The sequence below is a fragment of the Lotus japonicus genome, chromosome 2 (genome assembly GCF_012489685.1).
Source record: "Lotus japonicus ecotype B-129 chromosome 2, LjGifu_v1.2".
NCBI classification, from domain to species: Eukaryota; Viridiplantae; Streptophyta; class Magnoliopsida; order Fabales; family Fabaceae; genus Lotus; species Lotus japonicus.
In genome coordinates this window covers 76,718,260-76,745,452 of record NC_080042.1, presented here as the reverse complement: position 1 = coordinate 76,745,452, position 27,193 = coordinate 76,718,260, and the positions used below count along the sequence as shown (strand labels likewise).

The 27,193-nt window shown below is 35.1% G+C and overlaps 5 protein-coding genes across 5 annotated transcripts; 3 read left to right on the top strand and 2 right to left on the bottom strand.

The window, feature by feature from the left end:
• The first annotated feature begins 3,446 nt into the window (after positions 1 to 3,446).
• On the top strand, positions 3,447 to 8,874 carry LOC130739723 (probable 6-phosphogluconolactonase 2). The gene is made up of 4 exons (XM_057592105.1): positions 3,447 to 3,602; positions 4,273 to 4,470; positions 4,553 to 4,688; positions 7,821 to 8,874. The coding sequence occupies exons 2-4, from the start codon at positions 4,295 to 4,297 to the stop codon at positions 8,310 to 8,312; spliced, it is 804 nt and encodes a 267-aa protein (XP_057448088.1). The 5' UTR covers positions 3,447 to 3,602; positions 4,273 to 4,294; the 3' UTR covers positions 8,313 to 8,874.
• Positions 8,875 to 10,233: 1,359 nt separating this feature from the next.
• LOC130739720 (fructokinase-like 2, chloroplastic) lies at positions 10,234 to 13,964 on the bottom strand. Its single transcript, XM_057592102.1, has 5 exons — positions 13,799 to 13,964; positions 13,047 to 13,384; positions 12,292 to 12,947; positions 11,140 to 11,611; positions 10,234 to 10,680 (listed from the first exon to the last, which is right to left on the bottom strand). The coding sequence occupies exons 1-5, from the start codon at positions 13,837 to 13,839 to the stop codon at positions 10,454 to 10,456; spliced, it is 1,734 nt and encodes a 577-aa protein (XP_057448085.1). The 5' UTR covers positions 13,840 to 13,964; the 3' UTR covers positions 10,234 to 10,453.
• A 116-nt stretch (positions 13,965 to 14,080) lies between these two features.
• Positions 14,081 to 16,532, top strand: LOC130739721 (folate synthesis bifunctional protein, mitochondrial). Its single transcript, XM_057592103.1, has 3 exons — positions 14,081 to 14,234; positions 14,313 to 14,466; positions 14,824 to 16,532. Exons 2-3 carry the CDS (start codon positions 14,400 to 14,402, stop codon positions 16,302 to 16,304), a joined length of 1,548 nt encoding a protein of 515 aa, XP_057448086.1. The 5' UTR covers positions 14,081 to 14,234; positions 14,313 to 14,399; the 3' UTR covers positions 16,305 to 16,532.
• A 951-nt stretch (positions 16,533 to 17,483) lies between these two features.
• LOC130739722 (uncharacterized) lies at positions 17,484 to 18,439 on the bottom strand. The gene is made up of 2 exons (XM_057592104.1): positions 18,084 to 18,439; positions 17,484 to 17,986 (listed from the first exon to the last, which is right to left on the bottom strand). The coding sequence occupies exons 1-2, from the start codon at positions 18,388 to 18,390 to the stop codon at positions 17,778 to 17,780; spliced, it is 516 nt and encodes a 171-aa protein (XP_057448087.1). The 5' UTR covers positions 18,391 to 18,439; the 3' UTR covers positions 17,484 to 17,777.
• Positions 18,440 to 22,464: 4,025 nt separating this feature from the next.
• Positions 22,465 to 26,393, top strand: LOC130739718 (primary amine oxidase-like). Its single transcript, XM_057592099.1, has 5 exons — positions 22,465 to 23,323; positions 24,492 to 24,873; positions 25,064 to 25,177; positions 25,291 to 25,829; positions 26,117 to 26,393. The coding sequence occupies exons 1-5, from the start codon at positions 22,557 to 22,559 to the stop codon at positions 26,319 to 26,321; spliced, it is 2,007 nt and encodes a 668-aa protein (XP_057448082.1). The 5' UTR covers positions 22,465 to 22,556; the 3' UTR covers positions 26,322 to 26,393.
• The last annotated feature ends 800 nt before the right edge of the window (positions 26,394 to 27,193 follow it).

The following is a 27,193-nucleotide window of genomic DNA, read 5'->3' as shown; positions in this document are numbered from 1 at the left end:
CATAGGTGCATAGCTACAAAGTTTACTGTGAGACCTCAACCTCTGCTCAGACATTAAGTTGTTTATAAGTACAATACCATTTTCATTTGTAACTGTGTCCATTTATTTATATTTTAAGACTTCTCTACAAGATATATCTGATTGCTTGGCTTGAAAGCTTATCCATTGAGGGACCATTGTTGTTACTTCCCTTTTTACATGTCTGTAATTCTTTAGTGTGGCTTGTTAAGTTTAGCTTGATTCCTCTCTCTACCTGATTTGATGTCAATAACATGACTAACTTCATGAGTTTTTCATTTGTTACCATTTTTATGGCTATCAGACTCTACACTCAGAAAAATTAGATTGTGAGTTACATGTTTACATTTATCACTTAATCATACAAGTCTTTTACTTCCTTTGCTTGATATAATGCATATTTTAATCAGTCATGAAACTATCCATGGAGGAGCTTGTTAGTTTTCCCTTTACATAATTGCTGTAGTGGTCCTCCTTTTAAAAGTAATGAACAGTGACAAGTAGATTGTAGGGTAACGTGGCTCAAGCTGCAGGACCACACCTACAATCTATTGATTGGTGCTTGCTTTGTCTTGTTATTTATCCCTCTCATGTTGTCATTATTTTGAATTTAGTTAGCATGGAACTATGTTTGTAGTTAGGGGGGTGATTAGTGTAATAGTGATATCTGTAAAGAATATAACATAATGGAATGTTTGATTTATATTTTTCATTACATGTTATTTTCAACTTTTAAAAGTGAAGTAGCTTTATCTGTTCATACCATCAAGAACTATTCTAGGGTGGAGTACTAGCTTTTACTTGTTTCACAAGAAGGAAAACATTAGTATAGTGATTTTTTTTGTTGATTTTAAAGATCTGTGCTTCATTCATATATCATTTTCGTGTAAAATTTGCCAGCTAGCATCATCCCTTCTTTTTAAAAGTTGATGTTTTCCAAGATAAGCTATATTTGGAGCATACCAAAATGCAGTACTTGTTATTTTTGGTCTATCTTCATTCTAGTCTTGTTTGGCCATGAGATAACATGCTTACCTTTGTTTCTCCTAATTATCAATTTCATTACCTGGTGTTTTTCACGAAGAGTGGATTTTATTGTGTCTCAAGTGTGACAATACAGTGTTGATCTGATGGTCAGCAAGTTGTCAGTGAACTTAAGAATTCATAAGTGGGAAGAAGACAGTTGAAAGCAAAGCATGATATTGAGAAGTTGTAGTCAAATTATGGTGTTTGTTTTTAGCCAACTAGTTGTCTTCTTTTATTTGCACTTATCATGTTCTAACATGTTTTCTTTTTTATTTAGAAATTTGTCTTTGCGCCACCAATCCTAGAACAAGGGGAATATGGTGTTGTCTAATATGATTCCCAAAATTTTTTTTCCCAATTCTCGCCAACGTACAATTAATAATTATCGATAGATATAATATATAATATTTAAAAATTATATAGTTATGATTAAGAGTGTAAATTATTAAAATATTTTAAAAAATTGTAGTGACAAGAAATTCAAAATTATATACATAAAAATATATGGATACATTAAAAATAATATATTTTTTAATATAAACCTCATGACCCGAACTAAATCTCCCCAAATTTTAATTGATTTGGTTTGAATATTTACCGATTGTTTTTTTTTAAACCAAACCAATTAAATTTGATCGGTTTGGAGTCTATTTTATGGCAAAATCAAACCAATTCAACCCGTGAACACCCCTCCCCATATTAGGAGAATGAAACTATCACTTTTGGTTGGAAATGGATGGTTTGGCGCGACTAAAGTGGAAAGTGCTTAGAGATGGGAAGTTGCATGCCTTCAAATTGGTTGAAAATGACGTAGGAATTTGAAAGCATTAACTGGAATTGTATGGTTTAAAGCTAAAGGTTAGAATCAAAGTATGAGCTAGGCATAAGATGGGTCCGTTTATGGCTCTTGTCTCTCCATTTTAAGACCCCATAAACCTCTTATGTTATTATACATACATTGCAAAGATTCCTGACATGCACTGGCAGACCAAGTCCTAATTAACTTGTCCTGTCATACCTAATGCATGTATGTGTTTTGTGGGGTTCTAACTGGTGTGTTTGTGTATTGCATTTTCCTCCTTCAGTTAAAGCTCTGGACCCCTCATTTGTTACTGTAGTAGCATGATTTGGATTGAATATATAGATTCAACCAATTTTCATCATTGGTTGATTCTATGGTGGTGGAAGCTGAAGAAAATGATGGCTGACATGATGCCAACACTGTGAAATAATATATACGACACAAAGTTGGTTATCATAATTACAGGATTGAAATGGCATAAATTAAACTTCCAATCATGAGAAGGAAAATACATACAAGACCAGAAGGGATGAATCGCATTGCAGGAGCAAGTCTATTACGTTGTGCATATCAAAACTTCAGGATAGTGATAGGCTTATCAAAATTATGCCAAACAAGTAATGACCATATGTATTTGAGCATCAACTTTTGAATTGCCCATTCAAACATTAAAATCTCAAGTTTGTAGACATTCTTATGATTTTTTGGCACGCTTCAGCATGTTATTGGAGTGAGACTCTGCTGACCTTCACAAGGGGTAATAGAAGAGACAATTCTCCCGCACCGATGATCCTCAGTATGTCATTGACATTCTGTCTGTCTCGTACGAAAGATGTAACGGCTAATATTTTTTTTAAAAAAATCTTCTATATGAAAAGTTATTGTTTCTCGATAACTAAGAATGTTTTGATGGACATATTTTCATATGTTGCTAAAACAAAAATATGAGACAAATAAAATAGATATGTGATATATAAAAACTGAGAAAAGAGATAAAATGAAGTGGAAAAAAATTAAAGTGCTTACGAATCAAAACTCTTGCTAAAATTACAAAAGTCAGAGTCCTTATCATTAGTGTTTGTTAAAAGTTGGCATTTGGCCCAACTAGATCATGATTTTCTAAAGAAGGATTTTCTCAAAGGAAGTCTATGAAGACCTTAATTCTTAAGGTGATAACTCGGAATGTTTTTAATGAATGGGGAGAGATTGATTTTCAATTACACAAATCAATATATGATTTGAGAAAAGCCAACATATATGAGGCCATAATGCTATTTATGTGTCAGTTTGGATTTATAAAACTAATTACATGTTCCAATTTTAACTCTCATATTTTCGTAGGTTTTTGGTAAATTCTCAGATGGTGAGTCTTTTCAAAGGATCTCCCGACACCCCTACTTAAAAGTGAGCATCTATTAGTCTTTTCAACATATTATTGACATCCTACTACTCAATAGTCACTTAATTTAAATGTATTAATGGAACACTATCTCTAACATTATTTCTTTTTAAAATTCATTTTTGAGTTCCACTAAAGACTCCATAAAATTCAAATAATTAATGAGATAATGTTGAAAGTTTTATAATAAAATAATACTCTTAATTAACTATAGACAATCCAAATCCTGACACATTTTTTCTTTTATATAAATAAAACTTGGTGTTCATATCATTATACCATACCATACCATACCCATCTTCAACATTCATCAGCTTCTTCTTCTTCTTCTCTGTGCCACCTCTCTTCTTCTTCCCTGTAAGCATTTCTCTCTTCCTTTCCCTTCTTCTCAAACGCACCGATTCTCTATACAACGCTGTTTCCACTCACCTTAACCTGCATGAAACTACCATTCACCTTCAATTCATAATTTTCTTATTTTTCAAGCTTTTGCTGCATTGAGGGTTTCAATTCGACATTTTTATGATCTGGGGTTTCTTTATTTCCTTCTGTAAATTTTTTCTGCGATCATGCTTTGTTCCTGCATTTTTTTTGGCATCGATCCCTGGAAATTTGGGTTGTGGCGATGATAATACCTTTTGTTGAATTTCATTTTTTCTTGATAATTAGACACTACACATGCAAATTGAATTTAGGGGTTGAAGTATATCAAGTAGTACCTTAAAGATTTATTTTTTATACTATAGTGTCATGTGGGCAATTGAGTCATGAAGTCAAATGAATAGTAAAATTATCTATGCATGTACTAATTGTCTTGATCGCCTATGAAGCAGGATCTTGGACAATTTTGGAATCCCATTTGTGTTTTTGGTTTAAGAGGGCTTATATTATATCAAAGCTGTTTGTGTTGTGAATTTTGTGCTACTGCTAAGCTGTTTGTATTTCAATTTTCAATGTCTTGTTATTTCTATGTGACATTGTTTTGATGCTATGTTTTTGTGCTTTTGGGTTTGTTGGTGTGAATTAGAGCTATCGGACTCGTCCAAACCATGGCTCTTTCGGATGGTGATAATAAGATTAGACGTGAGTTGAGGATTCATGAACGTTTGGATGACCTGAGGGCTGATTTGGCAGACTATATTGCTGAAATATCGGACGCGTCCGTGCAGGCGCGGGGAGTCTTTTCCATTGCTATATCTGGTGGTTCTCTCATTGGCTTATTGGGGTATCTGTATCTTATCTTTTTCATATATGTTTCTATGCTTTTAGAATTTGGTGTTGGATTAAGAATTTGTTGTTGCAAACAGAAAACTCTTGGAAGCTCCTTATAATAAGATAATGGACTGGTCCAAGTGGTATGTCTTCTGGGCTGATGAACGTGTTGTCGCGAAAGACCATGCTGATAGCAATTATAAGCTTGCTAGAGATGGACTTTTGTCTAAGGTTGTCCCTGCAATTCAAACATCTCATTGATTTATTCATTTATATAAGGAATAGTTTCGAGCATTAAACTGTTCTTTTTGAATTTACTTTCTTTCCTGATCCCTTCTCAAAAGGGAAAACCAAACAAAATGGGATTCACTTCTTCTGTTTTTGGCAGTTGACTGAGAAATTTGAATAACTTGTTTCAATTTTGAGCATTTACTAAATAACCTTTACAAAATTCTCATGGTCGGTCACATGGAACATTAGTTTATTGCTTCAAAGTTCAATGTGCTTTATTTTGAATGTCTGTTTACTTATACAATCATCATGAGCACTTCCAAGGAGGTGCTTAGCATTGGGTTTCATTTTACTATATTGAGATTCAACATTTACTCTGGTGTGGAAGTTGAACTGTTGCAAGTTGATATTTAGTTAATCCTTCATGGAATTAGTGACATATGTAGCAGTTTGCTACTAATTTCTTCTTCATCCTCCTCTGTTTCCTTTTTATTTTCCTTTTCCATGGAACAGGGGAGAAGGCGAGAAGGACTTAGGGTTCCATTATAAATATAAACCCACATAAGTTTGAAATATCAAAAGGCTTCTGGCCAAAACTTGTTTTTGTAGAGGAAATAATTGTGCTGAAACATGGAATGGTATTTAGTTTCCTTCTGAAAAAATTCCGACAAGCCTCTGTGCGAGGAAGATTTCCATATATGTTGAGAATACATAAATCTCGGGATCTCATCTTGATAATTTGATTTGGGTAGTTAGTATTCCTTTTTAATCCCTTGGCATTCTCGGATATCCTTTTATTCATTTTTGAATTATCAATTACTTACCTGGTCTGAACTTCTCTTTAAATTTTGATTGCTCTGAATTGAATGGAAGGAGATCAAGATTTTAAACACACCAATACCTCTTGGGGTCTCTTCTGGACAACCGTGATTGAAGCATGATAGATACGTCTAGTTGTCCTATAGGTGTGGGTTGTCTATAAAACTGGGGGTCTTATATGAAAGCTGTAAAATCTATCTTGGTGGCTGTGCTTGCAGAAAAGCAGGTTGATTTGAAATGATAAGGGTAGAAACAATGAATCCCAAACATCGAATCCTTGTCTAAAGGAATCTTTGTTTGTGAGGGCAACTGGGGAGCTCTAGCAAGACCGGATCGATTTTTTTGCGGCTATATTGCCACATGAAGCAAATACTAGGTCTGACCTGCTGAAAACCATGGACCAGAGTATTGGAAGTGATCACCATGCATTTGATAATAGTTACTGGTTTCACCTTAGAAACTACAGTATCCATCTTTCTTTGACTGAGATTAGCATTATATCCAGAAATTGGTATTCCCGGTTAGAGTTAATTAGTAGTTCTATGATGGACACTGCTGTATTCACTTTATGAAAACGATTAATTATCATGTATCTCTTCATAAATACTCTAGCTATCCGCTATCATTTGCTGGTTTATTTTCTCCCTTCTTTTCGATGACTTATTTGGTTCCATGAATTTCTATCTTGGCTCCAAGTTCTTCCCTTGGTGCTTTTGTTTATCACCTTCAGGTTTGTATATTAGACCAATAATACTGTACCCAGGGTATATTGGGCAGACAAAGGATCATACTGGGTTATTTTAACAACAAACAGGGGGATAGTTGCAATCAGGATCTAACTTTTGTATTTACGCAAAGTTGTCAAATTCAAGAGTCTACGTAATCTCATGAAGTGCCCGTAGACTTGTAAATTTGTAACATTTTGCCTAATATAAAAAATACATTTAAAATCCTAATGGAAGAACTAGAAAATCTTTCTTAAGCAATATAATTCTGTACATAATGTGCTTACCAGCTGGGTATAAAACTATGCAATATTATGTACAATGCATTTAACAAGCTTACCTTTAAAATAAGACTCCAAGTCCCCTACAATTTTGAACATACAAATATGAAGACAAAATTTACAAAACAAAATCTCTGCACAAATAATTGAACCCTAGGTATAAAACAATTTGCTTGACTGAACACAATTTATAAGTGAAATAATAGTTTGTGGATGAATTGATAATATAACAAATTTGCAGAAAACAATCTGAATGTGTGGTTTGGTTTCAAGAGCAATGACCTAGATTGTCGGGTCACTATTTGTGTAAATGAATTTCCTAGGTATGCAGAAAAGATTCATGTTGAATTTTTGGGCTACAAATGTGTAGCTTAGATTGTGCTACAAACATGTTCCGTCACGAGCAAGAGCTAAGACAATTAGGACCCTAGGGTTTGAAATGTGTTTTTTTATTGTCTTTTCAGTTGATGCAGATCAGTGTGTTGAAGGGTACAATCAAAACATGTCTTTGTTGGGTAAATTTGGGGTAGACTTTGATCCAAAATATAGGCTTGTTGACTTGCTATCGACTTGGCAATTTTATGCTACATTGAGACGTCTACTGAATTTTGCATTGTAGCAACATAAGATGCATTACAATATGCCAGTAGTGAACAACTTGCTGTTGATGCATTCACCTCAAAAGTTGTAGATTGTTAAAAGAAATGTTTTAACTGGGGTGTTGTAAAACTTTGTTTATCTAGGGTGGTTCTTTAAGCTTTATGTTACATATGGTATGTTGTGGTTGGGTAATTAGGATAGCCCTGTATATTTGGATTTGTAACATTTGATAATCACTTAATCAGGCTTCAGGTTTTATGTCTTTACTATCATCTTCTGTGCAGTTGTGTTCTTGGGTGGTTCTGTTCTGAGATTTGTAATTTCAAGATATCGTTCAACTTGTATGTAAATTTGTGACTGGTTCCCCGGTTGTTGAAGGTGCACTTTTTATGTATGGCACCATTTGGAAACCTCTGAATTGCATTTTTTGCTCTTCTATAAAATACTAAAGCTGCTTGTGGATAATTTTCTTCCCAATGATAGAAAGAGATGATTCAAAATTTGCTTGCTTTCTATTTAAATGTTGAGTCCAACAAATGCGACACGGGAGCTTCTAGTATAAATGTTATTCTTTGATATGTAAAAGTTACCTTTTCTGTGTCTCTCCATGTGTCTTTTAATATTCCATGAGATTTTTTCTGGTTCAGTTATTTCATTACTTAGTATTCACTTATATTCCTCTCCTAATATGTTCGTGACATTAGCAGGTGCCTGTCATCTCCAGTCACGTGAATTCTATTAATGATTCCGTATCAGCAGAAGAAGCTGCAGATGATTATGAGTTTGTCATCCGACAATTAGTGAAAACCCGTGTTGTCAGCGTGTCTGAGGTCAGTGACTGCCCAAAGTTTGATCTCATTCTGCTTGGATTGGGTCCAGATGGCCATGTTGCCTCTTTATTTCCCAATCACTCAGCACTCAATGAAAGGGAAGTATGGGTAACTTTCGTTACTGACTCTCCCAAACCCCCACCTGAGAGAATCACATTTACCTTGCCTGTTATCAATTCTGCATCCAATGTAGCCGTGGTCGTCACAGGCGACAGCAAAGCAGAAGCTGTACACTTGGCAATAGATGATGTTGGACCTGACTACCCAGTAATACCAGCAAAAATGGTCCAACCAGCTACTGGGAAGTTGGTGTGGTTTTTGGATAACCTGGCTGCCTCAAAACTTGATGATTCCAGTTTAATCAAATAATATGAAGTCCCTTGCTGAGGTGTTTGTATGTAGTGCTGTTAAGGGATTTGACAAGTGTTGATCCTGATCCTGGTATTTCTTTTCTCTTGGATAGGAAGTCTTTGTTTTGCCCCTTTTTTCCCTCTCTTGGGAGGTTGTTTGGGAGAAGTATGGTATAGTTTTTGCAAGCAGGCAATAAAAGATGAGAGCATCATAAAAACTTCTTTCTTTCCTTTCCAATTCCTCATTGGGTTATTGGTTATGGTGGTACTGATGGTCTCTCCTGTTTGCAATTTAGAAAGGGAAATTCAGGTTCATGTAATTCCAAGAGTTCACTTTTATTCACCCTCCCAATCTCTTGTTTAGCTATTTTTGTTTAAATTTCCAGTGTAGTCTGTACCTGATGTAAAATTTTAAATATTGGGTTGGGAGGTGTTGATTGATTAAATTTGAGGAATCTTTTGCCCCTTGGGAGAAGATGTCATGTGGCATCAAGTTTTCCCCCCTTTAAGCATTTGAAGCTATTGATAGATGCAACATGCCCCATCAAGAATGAGAAAAGACACTTGAAAAGATTTTACCATCTACAAGTTTCATATTATTTAGTAACATATAGCCTTTTGGGGCATATAGGTTGACATGCATTCATATTTACATTTAGTTTGGATGGATGGAATATAGAAAAGATCACATTACTAAGGAATGTAATAAAATTCAGATGCATATCATCGTTCTATCATTTGGGTAGCATAAGGAAAAGAAAGTGTTAGTGCAACTATGAGTTGGAAAACAATAGAATAAATAAAAGAATGAGTAGAATTTTCATGTTTATTTAAAATTTATATTTTTCCACTGAGGGATAAACTTAGAAATGAATGAAATTCCATGGAAGAAAGTGCTAGTTCCTGTTACATGCTATCTGCTACTGGAAGGAAAAAAAATATGTATGGATAATGGTCAAGTACACGAGAAAAGTCAGTGCAATATACAACGTCACTCAATATATAATAAAGAATTGGGTCCAGACAAGATTTTATTTCTTTGATATTCTTTTCTATCCATATCATTATATAATGCATTCAAACATGAGATCGAATTGGTCTTGTTACTAATCATTAAGCATTTCATCTTTTAAAAGGAGCCGATAAGGAAACAAAAATCTAAGTTCACTGGGGAAGGTCGTCAAGACTAAAGAAAGGTTTAATAAAGAATTCAAAAGATGAAAACCAATTGTGTGCCAAATAAGGATATATTCCTACACTGTTTTGAAACTATCTGCATCACAAGACAGAATCCTAGCAGCATCTACGAAGGGTGCGGGATTGGCAAATATCTTAACACTATGGGACAGAGTTAAAAGAATGCTTGCCTTTTCATTTAGTCTCAAATAATTTTAGTATTTAGTCAAACAGGTTCAAAAACTGAGGTTCTAAATATCACGTTACTACCAAACTAAAAGACATGAGAAATGAAGATATAGAACATTAGTGAGAGTTTTGAGAACTCAATATTAAAATCTATGGGATTTGATTGCAGTATCATCACAGCAAAAATATTCATTTAAGTCTCTTATTTTTTGTTTAAATTTTAAATTGATGCTATATTTCATTTCATGTAATATGGATGAGTGTCCCTGTTAGGGACTCCCTACCAAGTGGTGTTTGTAAAAGTCTCCCTGTTGGCTTCAGTTTACATGGACGGTCTTAAGAGCCTTAAAAACACTGTTATAGGTTCCAGTATTTATACTTTTTATGTTGGATATGATCATAAGATTCATAACCTTACATATAATTGACCAAAGTTCCGCAAATTTATTAGTGAAAAACAAAGATGCTGGAGAAAAATTAATAGAACGTCAACATTTAATAACATCTCATAATGAGAAACGACATAACAAGCCACAGGGACAGGAGAAACGACATAAAACTGCCAAAACAGATGATAAAGTGGAATCTTGATCTTTGATTATAATGGCAATGCTACAACCCAAAAAATTGGAAATACAAAACCCTAAGCACTAAGGTAATATAACCTCTAGCAGTGGATAACACAGAAACAAACAAATCACTAAATAAAACACTCAGTTATCTATACAAGGAATGAAGGCTTCACTATGAGAAATACAAGGTACAAAACTTATGTGACTCGGCGAATCACCTGGATTAACTAACAGGTTCTAACACCGTGCGGTACTCTGTTTCTGTAATTGACTTTATACCATAAGGATCAGGAGTAACATCCTCCATATCTTCACGTGGAGGAAAGCCACGTACTCGGCCGAGGATCCATTGATCTATAACACCACAATCAATTGCGTACTTAATGGTATGCTCCAGGTACCCTTTATCAGTTATCAATTCAGGTTGAACTGACAGCATCCGCATGATAGCTGAATACATAAGAAGAGAACTTAGAAGTGGGGCTTAGTTTGGAGATCCTGTTTCATCTTAAAAAGCCAGTTAAGCAAACTCAATCATGGTCTGAGAAAAAGCAACTGAGATCAATTTTCCTATATGTGAGGTGAGGTGGCTCATGCCAATTTACTCACCTATTATAAAACTGTTTTAATGCTATCAAAGTCAAATTCTAGATAACAGATTCCCCTTGATAGATTTTTAGAACAATAAGACAGCAGAGTGACCAAAGTCTATGAAATTGCAGAGTTAATAAACAGGCGTTTGTTGCGTTGCTTCAGAAACCATCCCCATTTCAAATGATTCTTCTCATAATAGGAGACATGATTTCAAACAGGTTTTCTTTTTATTTTTCTAATAAATCAATGCTTTCTTTGGAAAAAAAAATGCAGGGCTATGATTAAAATTTAAGATGTAAATTCTCTATAACGTACCTGCAACAATGCCATCTCCAGTTGCTGACATATCAGAAGTGAAAGGGGTAATCGGGGGATCCTCCATCCCACTAACAGCACCATCGAGCTCACTAGTGTAGTAATGTATCTTGGAAGTTCCATTAGTCACAAACAAAACCTTGAGATTTTCATGCCATAGTGGTGCAATCACTTCAGGTTCATAATGGACAAACTTTGACCTGGCATTACTTTTTGTGTCAAATTCTTCAGATGGTGTGATCCCACATAAGAACTCCAGTTCTTGCTTAGTGACCTCAATAATGTCTGCAAGATTCCACGCTTGCTGAATGAACATCTTAGTTTCTTCCAGAGAGTGCCATAATGGCATAGGAAGGTTTAAATCGTAGAAAACAACCGCTCCAAAATGCTTTGCAATCTTAATGGCTTGCATTGTAGTTGATCTCATGTTACGATCAAGCAGGGAATGAGTGTTGAAGTAGAACATTTTTGTCTGCATGAGATGTTCTTAAAATACTCAATAGCGTATGGGAGTAATTTAAATTCTCAAGCAGCTAAAACAAATTAATTAAGAAGCATACACCTAGGCGAGGAAACATGCTCAAACATGTTAAATATAAAACCATTCATATACTTTTACCTAATAGCTTAATTTCATAGGATTTTTGGTCGATTACATGATATTAAAACCTCAATGCCTAAGTGGTCTTCAGCATAAAGTAGGGTGAGTCTGTGAGTTGCCCATGTTTCAAGCCCAAAGCAACATTGTATGAGGTGCAAGCTAAATATACAACTACCGAAGTGCTTTAACTCAATAGCCTAGCTTTCAAAATAGCTAGTTCATGACGGAATGGAACATAGAACAGAATTGTCAGTGTTTTTATTTTCTACTCAAATGCAGACATTGCTGTATTAGTTAACAATGCACCATTTCAACAGATGACATGGCTGTAAATATAGAACAGTAAAATACAAGAAAAGTAGAATGATGAAATAGTTTATTGGTTAGACTTTCCAATTTTGTGACTAGTAAAGCACATATCAATTCAAGCTCAATATTGTTGCTATAGTAACAATCATGACTTTACGAGGCTAGAACCCATCCCTTAATCTAAAGAAATATTTATTTACTTCTTTTAAATCCTATTCTTCAATGGGTTTTAAGTTTCATACCTCTTTCATCACATCCATATTTATCTCTGGCTTTGTCAAGCAATCTTCAGCACATGGTTTTATACAACTCATTTTAAGTCGACTCCGTTTACCAATCTTCATCTGTGATACGGCTGTTGCCCTTTTACCATCAATACAGACTGATCGGGTTTGAACATTATTTACATTCATATAGTACAACATTGCTTGACCATATTCATCATCTGCAAGTTTTCCCATGAAAGCAACCTTGCCACCCAAGCTTGCAAGAGCAATGGCAACACTACCAGCAGAGCCCCCAGGAGCCCTAACAAATTTTTCAGGGCTCCACAGGGTTTCCTGCATTGTTTCATGGATTTCATGATTTATAAGCCTATTGGAAGGCCTCCCTGAAGGCACAAAAGCATGCTGTGCAGATCCAAAGCAACAAACAAGGGGAGGCCAACCATAAGTAAAGCTAATGTCCTCTCCATCGTCTTTTATCAGTTCCAAGCCGACGTCACTCTCATCCTCCACGTGATCAATAAATGAAGGCTCATCTTGGTCATTGACCTCAACCTCATCAATTTTATCCTCTAAAACTATGTTCTCCTCTTTAGGTTTCCTTCCTCTTCTACTAACCTTTTTCTCTTCCTTGAGCTCCTTCTCTTCTTCCAAGTCAGCAGAATTAGACGTATCTATAAATGACAGCAGGGCTTAGCTAGCACTTATAAGCACAACACATTTTCATAGATAAAATTCCCAGCTTAAGATTTAAGGCAGGGATCAAGGATTACCTTTTCTTCGAGTCTTTCGAGTTTTCTTCTTAGAATCAGCACTGGAGAGAGACGAGCCTTCTACAATATCGGTGTCATCTCCATCAACCAACAAATCAGTATCCCCCTCAGGAGACTCAGCTACTGGTTTTTTCTTTTTCCTCACAGTGGCCTTCTTAGTTTTAGTTGCCTTCTTTTCCACAACAGATTCATTTTCACTGGGTTCTTCTACAACAGAGTCTAGAGAAGCTGCTTTCTTCCTTGCCATTGCCACATGACCAGATTTACACCTAGACCTGAGTTCCCCAAGCTTCACTACATTAAAAGAAGCATAACAATAGGACCATGTCACCTGGCACCTGCACAATTGCATAGACAAGACTATCACATTCACACTCACCCTACACAAGAATTATCATCTAAATCCAACTAAAGTTAGATTCTAAAGCCCAGCAAACAGAAAAATCCATCACCAAAGCTGAAACTCATTACATGGTTTAGCAACACTCATACACACTAAAAGAGAAAAATTGGATAAGAAATAACTTTTTTTAGAAAAATGATATTCTTTGCAGAATATAAGCAGAATGTACTAACTTTTTTCAATAAATTCACTAAATATCAAAGCTTTCCCTAAAACCCATTTCATGATTAAACCATAGAAAGTAAAAATGAAGAAAACTCAACAAAATAAACTTGTTTAAAGTGAAAATTTAATATTCTTATGAACAACAAGCAGAGTGTTTTTCAGTGTATATATAGGGAGAGAGAACCTGGTAGGTAAAAGAAACTGTGGAAAAGAGAGACACGCCATGGGAATGAGCTCAAGTTACAATCACTGATGAGTTCTTCTTGCTTCGGACATGTCAGAAAAACACTAGCTAAGGTTTGGCAGAGATAACAGCTCAAGAGTTAGAGAGAGAGAGAGAAAGAAGGTGAAGGGTTTAACATGTCTCAAAACGACAAGGGTTTTAACGTAAAACGACATGAAGGGACTAAAACGTCATCGTTTGCGTCACGCTCGAATATTGGGAAAGACACACATATAGTTATTAATAATAATCCCTATCACAACTCGAAAACTGTCGTGTCTCACCACGCGCCGCTAGTCTAGACGGCGAACGCCGCCGTGTCTCACTGCGCCGCGCCTCCACCAGTCACCGTTCAGTTAGAAGCACATTTGAATAAGGATTCAAGGATCCAAATCAGGTAATTTCAATTGCAAAATCTATCTAAGTTCATCAACTTCATTGCTGATTAGTTTTTTTACCTTGTGATCAATTGCAGGTAGTGTATGTATTGAATAATATCAATGCATCAGGTCTAGAGCTTTAGGATATTTGCTTCATATACATTTTGGAAAGCTCTCCTCAGATGTGTATTCTGAAGTATCTAGGGGCTCCCAGGAATCAGCCTTCTGCTGCCAGAAAGTACCTTAAAGGTAAGTGTTCAAATGAACTCAATCAAACTGCTATATTGTGTATCAGTGAATCTAATGGTTGGTTGTTTTAGTAATAGTGAATTGGTTACCCAGATCAGTGAATTGGTTACCATCAATTGATACTTAGGGAGTGAATGGATTTAGGGGGTTTGTAGAATGCATTACTATATATAGTTGGTTATTTTAGTAATAAACTCTTTTAGCTTTCTGGGTCGTCGACGCTACCTAAACCGTGTATTTGTGTTACCATATGTTACCATATCGAAACTAGAATGAAGGTTGCAGAGCTCATCATTTTTGGATAATCCAGTCATCACCAATCAGGCTTTCTTTGAACTTTTCTTTTCTTTTTTGCAGGATTGGGGTTTTCATCTCTTCACACAGCTCCAAATTCCTCTGTTGAACTTCACTCACAAGATGAGGAAGTAGTGATTGCTTTGGGAAGTAATGTAGGTAATAGGCTCCTTAACTTTAAGGAAGCCTTGAAGATGATGAGAAACTCAGGCATAAACATCACAAGACATGCTTGCCTTTACGAGACAGCACCAGCATATGTTACTGACCAACCTCGCTTTATCAACTCCGCAGTAAGAGCTATTACCAAACTCGGGCCACATGAATTATTGGCTGCACTCAAACGAATTGAGAAGGACTTGGGCCGTACTGCTGGTATAAGGTATGGTCCAAGGCCAATTGATTTAGACATTTTATTCTATGGTAAATATAATGTCAGGTCTGATACTCTCATTATACCTCATGAAAGAATTTGGGAAAGGCCATTTGTAATGGCCCCTTTGATGGATTTACTGGGATCAGCTATTGACAATGATACAGTTGCTAGCTGGCATTCACTTTCAGGTCATTCTGGTGGACTATCTGCATTGTGGGAAAAATTAGGCGGTGAATCCCTTATTGGAGAGGAAGGTATGTATAGGGTGATGCCCTTTGCTAATGGCTTACTTGACTGGTCACGAAGAACATTGGTCATGGGGATCCTTAATTTGACTCCGGATAGTTTTAGTGATGGGGGAAATTTCCAGTCTGTGGAGTCTGCTGTGTCTCAGGTTCGGTTAATGATATCAGAGGGCGCAGATATGATTGATATTGGTGCTCAGTCTACTCGGCCGATGGCAACTAGGATCTCTGTTGAAGAAGAATTAGATAGATTAATCCCTGTCCTGGAAGCTGTGATGTCAATGCCAGAGGTAGAAGGAAAGCTCATATCTATTGATACTTTCTACTCTGAAGTTGCTTCAGAAGCTGTGAGTAAAGGGGCTCATCTTATAAATGATGTATCTGCTGGGCAGTTAGATGCGAACATGTTTAAGGTCATGGCAGATCTTGATGTTCCTTATGTTGCGATGCACATGAGGGGGGACCCATGTACAATGCAGAGTAGCGAAAACCTGAAATATGATAATGCGTGTAAGGAGGTATCCTCAGAATTATACTCACGGGTTAGAGAGGCAGAAATATCAGGAATCCCAGCATGGAGGATTATTATGGACCCTGGTATTGGATTCTCAAAGAAAACTGAAGACAATTTAGATGTCCTCACAGGATTACATGATATCAGAACAGAGATTTCCAATAAAAGTATCGCGATCTCTCATGCTCCTATGCTAATTGGACCCTCAAGAAAGAGATTCTTAGGCGAAATTTGCTCTCGTTCTGCTGCAGTTGAGAGGGATCCTGCTACCATTGCTTCTGTCACAGCTGGTGTGTTGTCTGGGGCTAATATTGTTAGGGTGCATAATGTCAAAGACAATCTAGATGCGGTGAAGCTTTGCGATGCAATACTAAGACAGAGAAGTGCTCCCGTGAAATTTAGACAATGAATTTCAATTTGTCTTGCTTGGCCAGTTCTAGTGCTGATAAGTTTCGCCACGCTGCCCCTTTGTTCTGAATTTGGCTGTATGCAAAAATTCTGTTACAGTTCTTTCCGGTGTCAGAGCTAGCTTGCCTTGTGTTTAAAACTACCTGTTTAATAATTTAATAAGCAAGGATTGATCTATTATTGTATATGACAAAGATATATTAAGTTGCAAATGAGGGTTGGAATTAAATCTGTGAATCAAATACATCTCAAAGAATGAAATAAATACGACACAGTTTAGAATTCAAAAATGGTAATTGAATGACAGTGATGTCAATTCAATGTACTACATGCTTCTTTGCTCTGGAAGTGGCAGCAACTAGTACATGTTATCATTCCGATCATTTGTGAATCCAACCTAATAATAATCAGGTTCCCACCATTCTAGGTATATGGGGATAACATGTACTAGTCTTTTAACTATCACTAAGCGTCCATGATTAGGAGCATGATTTACATAACAAATTATGTTAAATATAACTTGCGAACCCTTATAAGACCAATAGGTGATTGGTTCAGATGCTATATAGGTATGATTCCATTGTTTTAATTACTAATGTGCTATTCTTTATTATATTTTTCTTGTATAATAACCAATACATTTGTTAATATTGCAATTTAGGGAGGGACCAACTTATACCGGTACAAGACTTTAATAATCTTAAACTGTCTATGTAACTTAAAATAGAAAGTGTTCTTTTGAATCCAACCATTGAGTTATAACTATTTATCATTCTGATCATTTGTGTCAATTATACCAGATTTATAGCATGTGTGCTTTTGTCTCGTGGAAGCCGAGAATCGGCTACGGAAGAGGTTTGTTTACGAACAAGGAAGTTATAAGTAATGCAACAAGGAATCTCATGGAGAGTTCGATCCTGGCTACTTTCGGTAGATTATAATATACACACTCAATTTTGGAAGATTTTCCAAAGAGTGAATAGCCAAAGGGCTGTAGAAGTTGGTGTATGTCTGTATGAATTGAAACTCAGTAGGTTTCTGCAGTAGGAGAAGAACTGCTTTTTTTTTAAATATACTGATGTAGCTTCTATAAATGGACAAATGATTGTGAAAGATCTTAAGGTGCTTGTAGCTTCATTCTAGAATTGATTTAAGAGCTATAATCTAACTCCAACAAACATGAAACCAAACATACACTTAATTTCATTCTTCATCTTGATTTCACAATCATCCAAAACATGTTTGAAATCAACCATCCTAAATTCTAGAACTATATCAGAAGCTATCTGTTTCAACTTTCAAGACACAACTATAGTAGTGCAGTTCCCATGCTAGAATCTTCACAATACAAGCAAGGCAGAAAAACAGGGAAGAACACACAATTTCACTGGGAAGCAAGCCCCTAGCAATTATCATCTTGTATCAGAATCATCTACAGCAATTTCTATTTCTCTGATCAGATTGATCTCACAAGCTACTGATTCTGTTGAAGAACCTCAGCTTCAGCCTTTGCCATAGGATCAACCTCCATTGCATCATCTTTCTCCCCTTCTCTATCCTCAACAGCTTGCTTCCTCCGCAAATCCTCAGCAGCCTGATTCGCCGCTCGACTCTCAGCTTCCAACCGCCGCATCTCCTCCTCCTGCTGCTGCCGCTCAAACCACGTATCCGCATCCGCCCAAACTGAACAAAAAAAAATCCCAATCCCCAAAAACTAGGTCAAATCAAAACAAAAACCAGTTAGAGAATCAACAATGGTAGTTAGGAAGCAGTTACTTACTTGGCTGCGCAGCCCAACCGTGTTCACCGCCCTTGATTTTCTCCGGGAGGGCGTAATTCACGGTGAGGACGCGGCCGTAGAGCTCGGCGGCGTCCATGTTGTCCATGGCGGCGGCGGCGTCTTCTCTCTCGAGGAACGTGACGAAGCCGAACGAGCGGTGCTTCTGTGTGGCCTGGTCGAGCGGCGTCTTCACGTCTTTGATGTCGCCGAAGGGGATGAAGGCGGCGTGGAGGATTGACTCGTTGACCTCCTCCGCTAACCCTCCGACGTAGAGAGTGTTCTTCTGCACCCCTTCCATCATCGCCATCTTCTTCTTCAACCGGTGTTAGGGTTCGCTGAATCTGAATCCACCATTGACGTTAACCTTCATCTTTTTTTGTTTGTTTCGTGTGTGGGCTAATGGGCTTTTCCTTGTTGGGCCTCAGAAGGTTTTGGGCTTTACGGAAACATGTTCTTTAGCCCAAAATCCTTTTAAATGTATGAAAACAATTACTAATAGTGATCAACAAGGTGTAGCACAACTGCACAAATATATAGTTAAGCTCCTTAAACATCTAGTCCATGGTTCGATCTCTGAGCGGTGCGTATGAAAAAATATTTGTTGGGAGAGACATATTTATTTAACATGATTTCAAAGTCTCGGGGAATTGGTCTCATGACTACCGAATGTGAGAATACCTCGGGGAAAAAAAATATGTTAATAATGCATTTCAATAGTATAAATGTTATTTATTAGTTGAAATTCATTTGAATCTTGTTAAGTTGAAAGTGATTTTCATATTTTTAGCAGAAATCACATGAATTTCAATTATTTAGAAAGTGAGTGTTAAGAAGAAATATTCAATGTTGATATTTGTTTTTTTTTTTTGACAATTCATTTTTATTAATAGATATGATTGGATGCCCCATTTGGGAAGACACTTTGGCACTTAAATGTAGTAGGACAAGGGACCAAAAATATGTTGGACCTGACATTTGACATGTGGTATTGTGGTAAGAGTTGTGATATACTCACACCTTCCTTTCTCTTACATATCATTTCCACCTTATTTTCTTCATTTCTTTCTCTGCATTTTCTGTCACATCACCTATCATATCACTCATTTACCTCTCTTTTCTTCATAATTTAATGAGGTGGAGGTGGAATTGGTTTGTGAAAATATTTTTACTCATTGTGGTAATGATACACCCTATATCAATGAGCTATGAGTATAGGAATGCAATTTTTTTCTATTATGGAATTTTTTATTATACTACACTACATGTCACATTTATTACTTATTTCTTATCACTTTCTATTTCTATTTCTATTTCGTGATTTACATTCGTTGTCGTGCATACAACAATCTTTTATTGATATCAAAACCAAGAAGACTTACAAACAAAGAACAAATACTCCACATTAAATGAGATAACACTCACAAAGAACAAATACTCCACATCAAAACTAAGAGGACCAGATGAAAGAAGAAAAAATTCATAAAATATGTGGATGAGAGGTAAAAATATTTTCACATTTTCTTTAACTCACGTTTTTAAATATTTAATTTTATTAGAATCAATTCTATAATCCAAACACACATTAAATTTAATATTAAAAATTCAAGAATGAGATAAGGAAAATGACTTGTGCACACTTGTCCACCCCCACTTAATGGAGAAATATATGAAAAGAAAATAGAGAATTGAGAAATATGATGAGTAATGCGATCAATTTTAGTTCTACTATTTAGACCTGTTGTGACACATAAGTGATATTAGGAATCACAATTCATTTTTGAATGCATTTTTAAAGTTAATTATACTCCACTACCTTGAGGTATTCCCATATACTACTGAACTTCAAACATACTCAAAAACTAGTATTAATCTCGCGCCATTCACGGATGAAATAAGAGTACTTTGTCGGCATACATCAAATATTTTCAAACTTCCTCTCTCAGCTTTCTTTTTTAAATATGTATATCACCTATCTAAGTTTTTTTTCTTTCTAAGTTACTCCTTCCGTTCCTTATTAACTGTCCACTTTGAAGAAAAAAGTTTGTTCATATCAATGTTCTGAAAACCGGACCGGTCATCAAACCTGTTGAGGCACAAGTTCAAGGTTCAAAGATCGAACCGGGGTCAAACCGGGGTTCAACCGTGGTAATATAATAATACATAACATATATATTAATATAGATAGTATATGTTATTTTAGTGAATAATGAATAGTTTATTGATAAATTATAATTATTAAATATAAAAATAAAATAAATATAATATTGCAAATTCACTCAAATTATTACTTAGTTTATGTCATTAATATGTACATACTTGTAAATTTATTTTTCTTCTATATAATAATAAATAAAAAATTATAATATAAAATATATATTAATGTTTGATAAATAAAAACAAATATATGTTAAGTAATATGCATATATTGTCAAAAATTGTTACTTAAGTTAAATATGTGTCATGAATGCATTTGTTTCCTCAATCACTATGTACTATCATAAATATAAAAATACACAATTTATCCCAGTAGAACTTGTGGCCTAGTGGTATACGAACCTTTTTGGAACTCCAAGGTCCCAGGTTCAACCCATAGTGAGGACAAAATTTATTCTAAAAATAATTTTTTCTCAAACCGTTGACCAGCCGGTTTAGACCGGTTTTCCCGGTTCTTCGGTCCAGAGACCGGTTCAGTAATCCCTGGTTTAATTACCCGGACCAAACCGGCCAATGGTCCGATTCCCGGTCTAACCTGTTCGGTCGGTCCGGTCCGGTTTTCAGAACATTGTTTCATATATATATGTCCACTTAGAGTTTCAAGAAAGCATTAAATGATGTTTTTCCAAGAAATACCCATGCAGGAACAATAAATGAGGAAAGATAATACACATTTCAAAGAGTGAAATAGGAAATCAAATAATACTTTTATGAAAAGTAACAAAATTAATTGCACTCCTTAATATGTGTGTTTCTTCTCTTCCTGGACAGTTAAATAGAAACGGAGGGAGTACATTCTAATTCTTTTTTTTTTCTTTCTAATTTGTTATACTTTGAATCAATATACCAAAACCATTTTAATCTTCTAGATGTATATACCAAAATATAAAATACAAAAATTTTGAGTTAATTTTCAAATAAAATCTTGAAAACTATTTGATATAATTTTTTGTGTCATATTTAATATCATTTTGAACGTAAGATATTACATTTAATTTATTTATTTTTTATATTGTTAGATAAAAAATAATCATAATCATTAAAAAAAATACTTTGTCAACATATATTTTAATGGTAGAAAAATCACAATTGACTTTTATTAATTATTTTAATGTCATTAAAACCATTAAATGTCAAATTAATACAATAGTTATTTTCGAAAAAAGTTACAATTGACTTTTGTTAAATATTCTAATGTCATTAATAACTATTAAATGCAATATAAATTTATTTATTTTTTATATTGTTAGATAAAAAATAATCATAATCAATTAATCATTAAAAAAAAGACTTTGTCAACATATATTTTAATGGTAGAAAAATCACAATTGACTTTTATTAATTATTTTAATGTCATTAAAACCATTAAATGTCAAATTAATACAATATTTATTTTTGAAAAAAGTTACAATTGACTTTTGTTAAATATTCTAATGTCATTAATAACTATTAAATGCAATATAAATTTATTTATTTTTTATATTGTTAGATAAAAAATAATCATAATCATTAAAAAAAAAGACTTTGTCAACACATATTTTAATGGTAGAAAAATCACAATTGACTTTTATTAATTATTTTAATGTCATTAAAACCATTAAATGTCAAATTAATACAATAGTTATTTTCGAAAAAAGTTACAATTGACTTTTGTTAAATATTTTAATGTCATTAATTTCTATTAAATGCAATATTAATACATTAATTATTTTTAAAAATATGAAATTATTTAATATTTAAATTATTCAAAAATCAGAAAATATGAATATGACATCATTTTCCTACTAATCATAGTAAGAGAGAGAAAACTTATGGAGAAAGACATAAAATTAATGAGGAGGCGACATTTGTCAGAGTTACCACTTTTTGGTATCACTTTTTGGTTTCAAAAATAGTATATATTATAGGATTATACTTTACTTCATTGTTGTTAAGTAGGTAACCATTTTTCTCAACAATATTCCCTTAGAGAAAATGAGGTGGAAATAAAGTGTAAGTGTGTGAAGTGTGAAACTATTATTATTCCATTAGTTTTAAGATATTCACACTTTCATTTTCTTTAACTCAACCTTCATTTTCTTTCTTTCTCACTTTTCTTATTTTAACACATCATTTATTAAATCTCACATGTCTCTCTTTTGTTGAAATGAGATGTATATGGATTTTTTCCTTATTCATTTTTTCCCATTTAAGGGCTTTATGTGTGGATTTTAGCCTGTTCTCACTTCTAAACAGCAAGCTAGCTCCACAACTTGTAGCATGAAACTCCTAAACTTCTTCTTCTTCATCTTCTTCCTCTGCTTCCAAGTAGAATCTGGAGTTTCTGTTACACCTACGCCACTAGCACACCCATTTGACCCTCTAACAAAAGAGGAGATCACTCTCGTCCAAACCATAGTCCTCAACAAATATCCCAAGGCCAACTTCCACTATGTTGGCCTAGATGACCCTGAAAAACCCACAGTCCTCAAATGGCTATCTTCTGGCGTCCAAACCTCGCGAAACGCCTTCGTCATCGCCATTGTCAACAACAACCAAATCCACGAGATGTTAATAAACCTTACATCCTCCACCATTCTCTCTGACAAACTCCGCATTGGAAACGGCTTCCCAACCCTGACCCTCGATGAAGAAGGCAAGGCCGGGAAACTGCCCCTGAACTACGATCCGTTTATTGAGTCAGTGAAGAAGAGGGGTTTGAACATTTCTGAAGTGGTGTGTTTTGGTTTAACAGCTGGGTGGTACGGCGAAGAGAAGAACCAGAGGGTGCTGAGGCTGGAGTGTTTCATGAAGAATGGCACAGCTAATATATTTGTGAGGCCTATTCATGGAATAGTAATGGTGGCTGATATTGATCACATGAAGATTATTGAGTACCATGATAGGTCTATTCAACCTGTCCCCAAGGCAGATAATACAGAATTCAGAGCTTCACACATGCGACCACCATTTGGTCCAAAGCTTCATGCCTATGGTTCCTATCAACCGGAGGGACCAGGGTTTACAATCAGTGGCCACACTCTCAGGTCAAGTTCACATCATCTCACTTAGCATATATGGTTCAAAATTGTTTTCATATTTTTTTCAATATTCTGTTGAGATATGATTGTGAATGCTTGGTTTTATATATACAGCAACTTAATTACTTAAAAAGAACATATCTGAACCTTATGTTTGGCTTTATAAAACAATCTATTATGATGATGTGCTAAATTCGAAAGAGCTATTTATTTATTTATTTTTATTTAATTGTTTTAAAATTCAAATGATGATGTGGTGAGTTTTTGGAGCAAAATATTTTGTTGACCCATCCCACTTGCGCATTTAGAGATAAATTGAAATAGAAGAGAGATCAAAAGATACATGTGATAAGATATGTAATATAAGATAAGAAAGAGATAATATGAGAATTTTGATGGAAATTGGATGTAAGAGAAATTATGTGTTAATATATCAAAGCTAATTGGCCAAAAGTTGTGGAGGTGTAGAAAGGGAATAATTATATCTTCACACCTATTTTTGAGGTGTAAAGAAGTGGAAAAAGATGGAAAATTGAAGGACTAAAACGGATGTAAAACAAAGCACTTGAACACTCTTGACCTGACTAGGTCTACCACATATGGTTGGTCACTAGCTAGTAAAGACCTGCTCATGTAAGCAAGCTATGTCATCATTTATCTTTTATTTAAAGTAATTTTTTACATGGATTAAAAGCTATGAACTTTAGGTCTTTGAACTTAAAATAATTTATAGGTCTATGAACTTTTTCCATAAACCAATTTAGATGCGACCTTAAAATAATGCAATTTCTTGTTCTCATTGATTTTATAGATAAGTAAGTTTTTTTTGTAAGAATTCTTTTAATCTTGAATATATAGGTCTTTGCTTTGGTACCCGTATAAAAATTAATTGAGTTTGATACCTTTTAGTCTATTGTTGAAAATATTTTAGGACTAAAATATTTTAAGTTATACAAATTTATTTCAAAAATAATATGACACATGCATCAAGTTAAAAAGGTAGGGAACCCCTCGATTTTAAATGGGAACTGGACAAATTACTAGTAAGCATGAAAAAAAAAATAGATGTTGTAAACTGTAAAATAATTTATATTTTGGAGAAAAAAACTTATAAAAATTACTTATAATGAAAGATGGAGTGAGTGTTGTATAATATTGATATCGGTTTTTTCAGGTGGGCCAACTGGAAGCTCCATGTGGGGTATGATATGCGAGCTGGGGTGATAATTTCAACTGCGTCAATTTATGACCCTGAGGTTCACAAATTTCGTCAAGTGTTGTATAGGGGATACATTTCTGAGCTGTTTGTGCCATATCAAGATCCCAGTGAGGAGTGGTATTATAAGACTTTCTTTGATGCTGGTGAGTTTGGGTTTGGTCAGTCCATGGTTTCTTTGGAGCCATTGCATGATTGTCCACCACATGCTCAGTTCCTAGATGTATACTATGCGGGGAGAGATGGTAGTCCACAACACTTGGAGAATGCATTTTGTGTCTTTGAACAATATGGTGGTATCAGTTGGCGTCATACAGAAACAGGGATCCCCAATGAAGAAGTAAGTATATCTATAAAATTTAGCTACATTGACGTCCAATCATTTCATGTCACATAAGCTTCAATAGTTAGCAAAATAAATATTTGATATCACTGCCAAAGATATTTATACTAAGAGCAGATATGCATTAAATCTTTATTCGTTTTATTTATGGGATAATATTGAATAATTTGAACATGTTTTTTATCAGATACGAGAAGTAAGATCTGATGTGAGTCTAGTGGTTAGATCAGTGGTTACTGTTGGCAACTATGATAATGTAATGGATTGGGAATTCAAGCCAAGTGGTTCAATTAAGCCTGCGGTATGTACTGCTAACTTCCTTACATTACATGCATTTTTAATTATATTTGTCATATACATGCAACACTTTTATTTAATATGAGGCCTTAATTTAATTCTATGTGCTTTGTGCAGATATCATTATCAGGCATGTTGGAAATTAAGGCAGTGGATATTAAGCACAAAGACCAGATAAATGAGGATCAGCATGGCACTTTGGTGTCAGAACAGAGCATTGCAATTTACCATGACCATTTTTACATATACCATCTTGATCTTGATGTTGATGGTGTGGACAATTCATTTGTCAAGACCAATTTGAAGACTGTGAAAGTCACAGACAACAGTTCCAAGAGAAAGAGTTATTGGACAATTGATACTCAAAATGTTAAGACTGAATCTGATGCAAAGATTAAGCTTGGGTTGAGCCCTTCAGAGCTAGCAGTGGTGAATCCTAACAAAAAGACTAGCACAGGAAATGAGGTAGGGTACCGTTTGGTTCCGGGTGCAGCTGTTCACCCCCTTCTTGTTGAGGATGATTACCCTCAAACTCGTGGTGCTTTTACCAACTACAATGTTTGGGTGACTCCATACAATAGGACTGAGAAATGGGCTGGTGGATTATATGTTGATCAAAGCCGTGGAGAAGATACATTAGCTATTTGGACTAAGCAGTAAGTATGCATAACTAATTTATTTGAATAATTTATCGGAAAATGATCGGTAGACATTCGCATAGTGCAGACATCCTAAAGACACTCACAATGAGAAAAGAAGAGAGAAGAAATAATGGATGTGATATATGATAAGAAAAAGAGATAAAGAGAAGAATGTATGTCTATTAGATGTCTGCACTATTTCTATGTCTGAGTATCATTATTGTAATTTTTTCACTACAAATTGTTATTAGGTATAGCTAATTAAAATTTCATATTTGTTTTGAAATTGAAAATCATTGCAGGAATAGGAGTATTGAGAACAAAGATATTGTGCTGTGGTACGTAGTCGGAATCCACCATGTTCCATGCCAAGAAGATTTCCCAATAATGCCATTACTGAGCACTGGATTTGAGTTGAGGCCAACCAACTTCTTTGAGAGGAATCCAGTCCTTAAAACCCTTTCTCCTAACCTTGTCAAATGGCCAACTGGTTGTGGGAAACCCTAAGATGGACTCATATGAGTCATGCACTCTATTGAAAAATAATAATATTGAATAAATGGATTCCTAAAATTATTAAAATTTTCTATTTCATTGTTGATATTCATATAATACTGCTCTTGAATGGATATAGATCACTCCATCCTTCTTACAGTTAGGGGTTCCAAACTCAAATCATATTGAAATTCACGCTAGTCCACTAACAGAGCATAGGCTGACTGAGTAGATAAAACTCCATTGCTAGTGTTGTTCCACAAAACTGCATCCTCACCAAGCTCCTGGTTAGGAGGAGTTAAGGCCAGAACTTTCGCTGCTACAAAATGCAGAAGGAATCCCACAAACAGGTCATGTCTCCATCCATAACAATCGTCATAAAAGGAGGCAACTAGTTGCTCCAACCATGCAACAGGGATGATAAACGAAGCCATGCCAATAAGAACAACACCATAAGGAAGCCATCAAACCTTCCAAAATCTCACCCTCTTATCCTTTCCAACCCTCCAATGGATTCCTTTGGCCAAGTCACACCACATTTTCCTAACGCCTTGCCATATAATTGTATGTAAATGAAAAAAAGTCTCATCCTCAACCTAAAAAGGCTCACATTGATTAGAGATATGACCAAAATAGTCATTCTAAAAGGTAGAGCAATCCTCGCCCCCTAAGCTAACTTTTGGGGTAGAGTCAAGCCTAACCCGAATTCTAATAAAAAGCTTAGAGCCTGGGACAGTTAATATACCGGAATTTTCACAACCAAAATCCAAAAACCACAAGGACTTCCGGTTTCAGAAGCATACATGCAAATTGAAACAATGAAATTTTGAGAATAAAATGAAAAAAGAATGATGAATGTAAAGGCACTTAAAAAAAAGGCATAA